The sequence below is a fragment of the Chelonoidis abingdonii genome, chromosome 5 (genome assembly GCF_003597395.2).
Source record: "Chelonoidis abingdonii isolate Lonesome George chromosome 5, CheloAbing_2.0, whole genome shotgun sequence".
NCBI classification, from domain to species: Eukaryota; Metazoa; Chordata; order Testudines; family Testudinidae; genus Chelonoidis; species Chelonoidis abingdonii.
Window position 1 is genome coordinate 15,633,299 of NC_133773.1, and position 10,265 is coordinate 15,643,563.

Below are 10,265 nucleotides of genomic sequence, written 5' to 3' on the forward strand. Positions count from 1 at the left end.
ATCTTGAAATGGTAAATATCAGTAGTCATAGTGAATCCTCTGACAACAGGTGTAGTACTTCTGGGTGTACCTAGCTTTGCTTATTTAAACTTAAGCGAGTGGTATGGTAAGTTAGAGTGCTGATATTTCCCCTCTAGAGATCAAGTCCCTATCTATCTGGACTTGTCAGTTGAGATGGATTTGGTCTCATCTTATCCTTGTCTTTTTATACCAGTTACAGCACCATAGTTTTATCACAAGTGACCATAACTGGCATCCTCTTCTTGGACTCTTAGTACTGTAGCAATTGAGGTGTTACAGATCAGGATTGAGGAGTTACATGTTGAAGCCAATGCGCAATTCATGCCATGGCTTGGCTATGGCCTTTGCTGTTGCATGTTTCATTCAGGAGTACTAAATCCAATGTTCGATGGGTCAGGCTCTGTCCTATTCCCATAAGATGCATCTTTCCTCATTTATCGTGCTCCTATTGGACCCAAGCATTGTTGATCATAATGATAGGGAGTCACCACTCCAGGCTTGTTCGGAGTGGGGGTGAGATAAAGAGGAGAAATAGCAGAAGTGGTGGCTTTAGCGTTAGACCACATGTGGAGGCCCCAAATGCTTGTACTCCGCCTTCCCCACACAATGCTATTAATGACTATCAGACAAATTTTGGGTGTAAAAGGATGCTGGCAAGAGCTACTTTTCACAATCTACAATAACGATTTTTGGGTGTCTGGGAGAAGGTGACTGTATTGGAGACTTTCAAATGCTGCACCTTTATGGGCTTTAAAGTTCATTTCTCCTTATTGCAGGGCAGAAGAGATGAAAGTGTAAAAGTGGATGAACATCTTGCAAAGAAGGATGCACAGGTACAGCAAAGCAAACCAATGGCTGAACCAAGCTGTACTTGGCATGGAGATATAAATTGTTCCCTATTGCAATACAGAATTAGCTGCTAATCAGCATCTTCCAGGGATGAATCATACCCAAGAAGGTCAGAGCTTTGAACATCCCAAAGTTGAAATGGAGCAGGCAAGGAGACCATGAGATTAGGACCTGTGGCTTTTTCCCCCTATCTCCTTCCTATAACTGGTCTAGAATACCCAGTTTCCCAATTTCCGACAATGTATTGTTAAACTGCTGTAGTAACCTCTGAAGTGTAAGTATTGCCATTTTATCTGTGGTGAGAGCAAAGAAATCCATGTTTGTGTTGAATTTTTTTTTTTTTTTTTTTTTTTTTGAAATGGCCTATGGGGAGTTTCATTTCATTCAGACTTCCCATTAACACTGTAATACTTTGGATTCCCTTTCTCCTTGTTGCCCCCATGTGAGGCGCAGAATATGGGCCCAGCAGTCTTGGGCCAACGCAAACTACAAGTGCAGCTCATGACTTGCTCAAAACCTGCTTGGGGCTGATATGTGAGTAATGCTGATGGTATCTATAAAACAGCATCCCCAGTTTGGCCACTATAGTGAAGCCTCTGTCTGAAGAAGACTCCATAGCCGCTGATGCCCTTGAGTGAAATGAATGGCTAGAGAAGCTCCAAGGAACCCCCATTCCTGAATAAGATATATTTCCAAAGTCCTGACTTGTATTGGAATTAACTCTAACATTCACTTTGTGATAAATTGCATCTTTCATAAAGCAAATATTTCCATGCTGTCGTATTCATGGAAAAATCTCCTCATTTTGATAAACATGAATCTCTTAATGTCTGTCTTAAACAGTATAAGATGTTCCAGTGTAGCTCAATAGACAAGCAAGCTCTGCTTTTTATGACTATTCCAGAGAGAGAGAACAAGTTCACCTTTCCAGGTTTGAGTTTCAGCAGCTCATGACAGCAACACCATGGCACTGCAGTGAAGTCCATTGCATCGCCCAGGTTCAGAATCCTGTCCTCAGAAAATTTATTCCAAATGCAGAAACTAGTTTGCAGTGGCACGGCTCAATATTCTTCCTTCTGAGAAGTCTAGTGTAGTGGCCACAGTGATGTCCTTTCTTTCCTTGTAATAGATTCTCTATAATGCTGGGGAGAAGAAGTGGGGTACAGATGAAGATAAGTTCACTGAAATTCTGTGCCTCAGGAGCATACCACAACTGAAATTAAGTATGAAATCAACTTTTTGACCATTTTGTGCTATTTCTTGTGTTCTATAGCCAAGCATCTGTATGTGTAATTTGGATTGAGGTGCCACTCACTGTTACTGTCCCACCATCACTTCCCTGGGTCCATCAGCTTTTTCTAAAGGTTTGCAGAATAAAAACCTGAGTTTCTAGCTCTCAGGTTGTGAAGATACAGTACTGTATCTGTTCACATATGGAAGGCTGCAAACTGAAATAGGTCTAAGATGCAAGTGTTCATGTTGAGTGTGCCACATATCAATGTGTATGTAGGTTTTGAAGTGGGCTCTTCCTGTTCAGTTTTACTCTAAGGTATTTTCATTCCCACTTTTGCAGAAGAAGAGATGGAAAGTTGGATCTTAAACCCAGGCAGCAAGTCTCTTTACTTATCCCTGTCTCCAAAGACTGTGTGGATTGCACAGCATGCTTGAAATGAAATTGTCAGCATGTACAAATGTCATGCAGACTTGAGGACTCTAAGGAAGTTAATTGTTTGCTATTTTTGTGAATCACTCAATGCATCTTTGCCTTATGGCTGATGGAATGTGCTGCATGAGACACCCTCTTTATTCGTTAAATCTGGGATCATGAAAGCCTTCAGTGGATAAAACTTGTCTCCACCCACTCAATATATTTGTCTTGTTTTTATAATTGTTAAAGCAAGACAATTAGGTAAATGGGCTAACTGAAGCAGGGTCTGATATGCTGCATTAAAGAATGAAGGCCAACAGCCTTGAGAGAGGAAGTGGTGAATGTTAAAGTGGTGGCACTTAAAGGTTGTTTTAACAACATTTCTACCTGTGTGTGTGCGCACACCTTGATTGGCTTAGAATGATGGATACTGTTGCTCTTATCATACAGTATGTGTTCATCAAAGGCCTGTTCCAAACAATATTGAAGATAGTGGAAAGACTTCTGTTAATTTCACTAAGGTTTGGATCAGACCCCAAATAGAGCCTGACACGAGAATATTGTGTAACTTCCTTGTGGTAGTTTGATATACTTACTACATATGTTTATTTTTTTAGCATTTGATGAATACAGGAACATCAGCAAGAAGACCATTGAAGAAAGTATACAGGGTGAAATGTCAGGGCATTTTGAGGATTTACTCTTAGCCATTGGTAAGATTCTTGGAGTGGAGGGGTATGGCTGAAAACAAGCTGTGCCTTTTTTAAAAAAAAAGTAGGATAGGAAAAACTATAGTCTAACTGTTTTGATTTACTGTGACTTTAATTCTTGCCTTTTAGTGATAAGCGATACAATGCTTAATGCAGTGATAACACTGACTTGGGTTTATGAAAAGAAAAGAGCTTGTTAGTTCTGTAGCATGTTGCACTATGTTAGTGTTTATAGTTAGTACAGTGGTAGCATCTAGCAGCCCTGATCCTGCACGAGGACTGCTTTGTGCCAAGTCCTATGCACCAGGCTTGCCCATCATCTTTTTATATTTGACTCTGCAAGTGCCAAAAAACCCTCATTCATACATGTATCTTTTTAATAGTGACACTAATGACTAATTTTATGGGTCACCAGACTTCAGCCACCCATAATGCTGAACCATTTCTATAGCACTATGGTATTTTATTTTTCAGGGCAGGCCTGAGGGTTCTATAAAGCCTTGTTCTTAACAATAGAAATGCTTTAACTAAATATCTCTAGCCAGATTCACGCTTCATATTGTAGATTGCCACGTATTCGCAGGGGCAAAAGAAAATGCAGGCCTGTTATTTACCAGGCTGCATGTGACAACAGACTATATAGGTAAGAGATGCAAGGAGAGTATGGGTCACGAGGCAAACTGCAGACACACACACAACTAACATTAATCAATTTTAAATTTTATTGGAGATAGTTACAAGGGGTAAGGGAGCAGCTTATGATTAGCTAATAGAGTTAACAAAACCTAAAACACACAATGCCTAAAATATCTACTAACAATATTTATAAACAAATGCAGCAATGTGGTATACTAGTACTTAAAATAAAAAACCGCATCACGACGCAAACGTAGAAACTCTGTTGAAACCAGTGAGCTGAGAGAGGTTCGAGGTGATCAGGCTCGGTTGGGGGTACACGGTTCGTTTTCTCTCCCGCACATGGGCGGGCGACCTAAAATACTTACTATGACATCACAGAAGTGTCATAGGGGACAGGCCAAACTGTGTGTGTCGCCTCTGATTGGCACAAGCATGTTTCACCAAATAGGGGCGGTGCAAAAGTCTGGCTTGGCCCCCAAAAGGTGAGGTAATGCATATTGTTGTAGAATGCGTTCAACACTGAATGACAAAGGAAGAGGCCAGGGCAATACTGGTATGGCAAGTTCTACAGGATGCAGACAGGAACTCATCTTAACACATATAAGTGGGTGCATCTGTCATAGGAGTGAGTGTCTAAAATGCATGTAGTTGACCAGCCTGGGGCACCAGCAGGAAGAGAACTAACGTGAATGCAGAATTGGCCAGGTGCATGTGTGTATATACCTGACTTGGGCATGCATGTCAGGCATTAACAGGTACAAGGCTGATGCATATAATTGCATTTACAGGAACTCCTCACTTAACATTGTAGTTATGTTCCTGAAAAATGTGACTTTAAGTGAAACTATGTTAAGTGAATCCAACTTCCCTGTAAGAATTAATGTAAACTGGGAGGTGGAGGGGGTGTTAGGTTCCGGGGATATTTTTTCACCGGACAAGTCTGTCTCTTATAGTTACACACACACACTCTCTCTCTCTCTCTCTCTCTCTCTCTCTCTCTCTCTCTCACTAAAGTGTTTTAAACAATTTAATACTGTACACAGCAATGATTGGTTGAGGTGGTGAAGTCAGAGGGTGAGCTATTTCCCAGGGAATGCCTTATTGCTAAATGATGAACTAGCACTTGGCTGACCCCTCAAGGGTTAACATGTTGTTGTTTAATGTAGCCTCACTCTACAAAGCAGGACAAATGGAGGGAGAGGAGACATGTCAGACAGTTCCCTCCATCCTGAGCCATGTTGTGTCCCACCCTGCTCTGTGGAGAAGGGCTGAGCAGGGGGTGGGGGACACTCCTCTTAGCACCTCTCCTCTTCTCCCCCCACAGCAAGCAGGAGGCTCCCGGGAGCAGCTCCAAGACAGGGGGCAGGAGCAGCATGTGGCAGAGAGGGGAGGGACAGCTGAACTGCCTGGCAATTGATAGCCTGCTGGGCGGCTGCCACACAGGGACCTTAGGGGAGTGGGGAGCTGATGAGGGTGGACTGGAAGTCTCCCAAGCCCCCATCAGCTAGCTGCAACAGGCTGCTCTTTCTGCAAGCAGTGGACAAAGCAGGAGGCTGCCAAGCACCATAAGGGAGCATTGTGCAACTTTAAACAGGCATGTTCTCTGATTGATCAGCAACCTAACAACATTAACTAGGAGGACTAAGTGAGGAGTTACTGTACCTAGCTTTGAAAATCTGGCCATGCATGTCCTGTCCATTCATAGTGAGGGCTTGTAAGCCAAAGAGTTGCGTGGTGGTACTGTTGTAGTTTAGGTGGCCTGTTCTAACCCTTAACCTTTCTTTTAATAGTTCAATGTGTGAATAACACTCCTGCATTCTTTGCTGAAAGGCTGCACCAGTCTTTGAAGGTAGGTTTTCCGCTTCCATACCCATTCTTGAACTTTTGTATATCTTTGAGAATGTCAAGTTTTAGAGTGATGAGTGTAAATATAAACATGGGACTGGTCCCTTATCAGAGAGAATTTTTGGAGTCAGGCTAAGTGGGGAGGAGAATACTATTGCTAAATGTAGCTGCTGATTTTAGCCTAACTTGAATAATGCTTTTATATGCTGTATTGTACTAGATGGCTTTTTTTCTATTTTATCAGGGTGCTGGAACTGATGAGTTCACTCTTAATAGAATCATGGTTTCCAGATCAGAAATTGACCTGCTGGATATTCGAGCTGAATATAAGAAGCATTATGGCTGCTCCTTGTACTCTGCTATAAAAGTAAGAATTATTATAATTAACTATTTTTGCATATTGGAACAAAGTTATATAACAAATGTGGCAGCTCATGTACTAGAACTTTTTCAATATTTTTTCTCTAGTCAAAGTATGTGTAAAAGTTTTTTTTATATTTGGAAGTACCAGATGTGTTAAGTGGGAGTAAGCAGTGAGGGGTTAGTAGAGGAGTTTGAAGAGGAGAGTGGTATTGCCTTTTAGCCTCTGTTCTGGACAAAATGAAGTAAAATGGCCATTGAGTAGGTCAGAGCAGGTATCTGGAGGCAGGAGATGATTAGGAAATGTTGGCTATTGTGCCAGATGTTTGGTACATTGTGTAGGAAGAGGCAAGACTTGATCCAGCTATGTGGAGAGGTGGAGTCCAAGGTTGTTAGAAGGAGATGGTGTAATTCCCAAGGGAATGGGATGGAAAGTGGGGGGGTTTCAGGTAGGGGGAAGACTTCATTTTGGCCATATTGAGCCTGCAGTGGGCAAGCTAAGATCTGTCCGACACTGAGTGGTGCATGTTTAGAGATTTGTGAACCATTAGCTTAGCTCACTGACTCCACGTGAGGACGAAGTGAACAGGTATAGATGGAGAAGATGAAGTAACCAGTGACTGCTCTGCAGGATGCCAGGGGAGGGGGACTGGGTGCTCCTAGGTGCTCAATAATATATTATAATGGCAGAACTGCACCATGCTGTCTGATGCCCAGAATGTTCAGAAAGGTCTAGCTTTAGTAAGAAGACATATTAACATGAAGAGAATCATTTAATCATCTGTTTTAAAGCTGAATTGAAAATTTGCTAAAAGGCAGGTTCAGGACTCTGTTTCCTGATGTTGTACTGCCTCTTGCAGTGACTCTTCCCACAGCTGAATTGCACCAGGGAAGCATTACACCCTAATACTAGTTTTGTGGTATGGTAGCTAATTTTCATAGTCTAGAAGCAGATCAGGGACCATTATTAGCTGTTTGAAACAGGATAGTTGTGATAGTCTGAGGTGATGCCAAGTGCTTTAAGTGACTTTTTTTGTTTAGAGTTACTCATTTTTTTTAAATAAAGTTGAACACAATGGTTTGGTTCTTAAAGTTCTGTTCCTCCAACACTGACTGGCTATAATTTCCTTCCCTTTCCAATGACCTTATTAATTCAACTTTAATGAAAGCTGGAATGGTTCTCCCCTCCCCCTCCGCCAATGTGACTCCAATATCCTCTCTCAGCTCAATGCTTTAAGTCCAGCAAGTAGCTGCCAACATTCTCTCATCTGCTCAAAAATCTGAGGTTGGGAGATTAATCAGAATGTACTTTTAAAAAAATAAACAAAACAGTCTTGAGTGATCTTTTCTGTCAGCCTCTTTCATAAATTGATGAACAATGTTGTGTCGCTAGAGGCGGAACTGATGTGATGAGCCCTGTTCCACAACGTAGCTCTGAATTGCAGTGTTGATCATCACACAACTAACTGCACCATAATCATGTGGTAATCTAGAGTTTTTATTCTTCTCTTGGATAAAACGTAGAGCTCCATACATAACCAGTGGGTGCCTGAGGCTCGCTCTTGATTAGGAAAAGAGCTAGCTAAGCCTGATCTTTCCTTTCCTAGTATAGATACAGGGTAAGGCCTTGTTGCTTGATTCATCTGGTGGAAATTGTAGTCTACGTTATCCTACATCTGCACTGGGAAAAATGATAGCATTTAGGTTCGTCTTAGCTCAAGTGTTTGCTAAACCTGTCTGCTTTTCTTAGTTCAGGCAAAGCATGAGTTCTGTAAACCTACATGGGGTTCCATTTTTGACTAGTCAGCTGGTACTGATCAGTGATAAACTCACTGAATGGGCCAGAGTCCTTCAAACTATCAACTTTGTTTATAACTTAATTCAGATATTGAGAAACAAATAGAAATGTATGGAATAACAACGTTGCTAATGTCTGTAGAACACACGTGCCAGGAGTAGCCAAGCTTGTAGGGGAACAACGTATCTTTCATACCATATAAATATTAATCAAGCCTTCAAAGAATCTTGTCTTTGTAATATAATAATGCTACTGTACTCAGGCATCCAAACATTTTGAAAAATTAATATGTATTACCTGCCCTCTACTGCAGCATACTCCTCCATAGTCTTAGATTCTTGTCTTCATGAGAGAGTTAGACTGGCCTAACTAATGGTGTCATTCTAACATTTAGTTGAATTCATGCAAACCCCTTTTCTGAACACTTTCTTTTTGGCTTGAGTGGCTTAATGATTAGGCATCTGTTTGAACTAAACCAAAATAAACCTGGCTTAAACTGAAATTGATACTCGCACAGCCTTTTACAGCAATTAGTTCAACTAATACAACCTCCTGTGGTCAACATTTTCCAACCTGCTGTCTACAGACAAGTTTCTAAATCTGCGTTTAGGTTCAAAAGTGAGAATTGCCTGACTTTCAGAATTACCAACCCCTGTAGCTCCCGGCGATACTGGAAAGTGAGATCACACATTTAAGAGACTAAATGTAGATTTGTGGTACCTGACTCTAGGCACTGGGGGTTGAAGGTGTTGGATTTTGTTTGTGGTTAAACAATTTTCACTCAGCTACTTTCCGCCTGTCTTTGAGTACTGGTTTAGTACTGGGTGAGACAACTAAGTCATTAATTTAAATGGGTTGATTTTTAGAACTAAAAACCTGCCCATTGATTTAAACCAGGTTGAGGCTTTGTAAAAGCAACATTAAAAGTGTGCGCTATTGCCAATGTAGATTAAAAATTTATAATGAACTAAATTGTAGTGGGGCGGGGGGGGAGGGTGGCTTTTGGTTTTTGTTAATACTGCTGGAAGGCTCTTATGACTTTTTATAAAGCTGCTAGAGGCAGACAACTACTGAGAATTGAGGCCCTAATCCTGTAAACACTTCGCCGTGTCTCTTCAGTCACAAATAGTCCCATTGACGGCAGTGGGACTGCTCACACTCAGAGTTAAGCATGTGCAAGGGTGTTTGTAGTATAGGGGGCTAATGAAGACTTTAGCATAAGGTCTGTCACTTCAAAACAAAATTGTTAATGCACGGTTGACTTTCAAAACAAAGTTACTGTCATCTTTTTATACACATGGGCCAAAATTTCCAAATAGTAGCCTGAAATCTGTATTTAAGCACCTAAGGAATTTAAAAACACAAATCCAGTGATTTCAAATTACAACCTCCCTGATGGAGGAGTGCAGCCTGGTAAAGCATTTCAGAGTGAACCTCCATAGGTCCAGAAAGCTATCAGAAAGTGGTGGTGGTTGTCAATGTAGCACAGGCTATATACAGTAGTTACTGTGGCCCTGGACTTGTCTTTTTTCACCATAGATGTGCATTAAGTGGAAGCCTTTTTTCTACTAAGAAGTTCAATGTAAATCTGAAATGCTAAGTAGAAAACTAAAACAGATACCGAACATTGTCTTAGCAATTTAAAGTTATAAATGGGGAAAGCTAAAACTAGCAGCAAGTCTGATGTATGTTTTTAGTTTTGTAAAATCTTTGTCAACACTGGTTCAGTATTTTACTGCAATAATGATGGATTAAATCTTCTCCCAGTCAAGAAAATGGGAGTTCAGTTATTTTTCAGTAGGAGGATCAAGTATCTTGTATCCTCTAACATGTTGTGTTGGCCCAAAAAGAGGAGGGGGGAGTGTGGAAAAATTTTCGAAATGGCAAACTAAGCATAAGGTGATCCTCATTAATGTCATTTCTGTTTAATTTTTTTCCTCTGCACAGTCTGATACCTCTGGGGACTACGAGACCACACTCCTGAGGATCTGTGGAGGGGATGACTGAAAGTAAATTCATAAGGGCACAGTGCTAATGCTTTTCTGCTACCTACAGTAATGCTTCTTGTGAAGCTTTTTAAACACTTTAAGCAATTGTAAAACTGCAACATGCTGACCGCTTTCTCATCAGCTATCCTAATAAACAGATGTATGTTTTTAGTTCATCTCTTCAGGCTGTTATCTAACCATCTGCTAGCATCTGGATAAAATGCTTAGCCTATCAGAAGCCAGATCATCCAGCTATATACCATGCTCCCCTGTAAGCTAAAAGTCTGTCTGGAAACAGTTGCCATCTTTCTACAGCTGTACAGTATCAAAGTGATATTACCATGGGGTGGTGGCAGAATACAACCCAATGGAAGGTCAAGGTTCTAGTTACAAAGGCTGTTTGGTAG

At 41.1% G+C, this 10,265-nt stretch overlaps 1 protein-coding gene across 1 annotated transcript in view; it reads left to right on the forward strand.

The window, feature by feature from the left end:
* The window catches only part of ANXA3 (annexin A3), a 34,735-nt gene extending 24,708 nt beyond the window's left edge, over positions 1 to 10,027 (forward strand). Inside the window, exons 8-13 of the mRNA XM_032778104.2 lie at positions 798 to 854; positions 2,000 to 2,093; positions 3,136 to 3,231; positions 5,658 to 5,716; positions 5,957 to 6,079; positions 9,818 to 10,027. Coding sequence (XP_032633995.1) covers positions 798 to 854; positions 2,000 to 2,093; positions 3,136 to 3,231; positions 5,658 to 5,716; positions 5,957 to 6,079; positions 9,818 to 9,877 — 489 coding nt within the window. The 3' untranslated portion in view covers positions 9,878 to 10,027. The remainder of the gene's footprint in view (positions 1 to 797; positions 855 to 1,999; positions 2,094 to 3,135; positions 3,232 to 5,657; positions 5,717 to 5,956; positions 6,080 to 9,817) is intronic.
* The last annotated feature ends 238 nt before the right edge of the window (positions 10,028 to 10,265 follow it).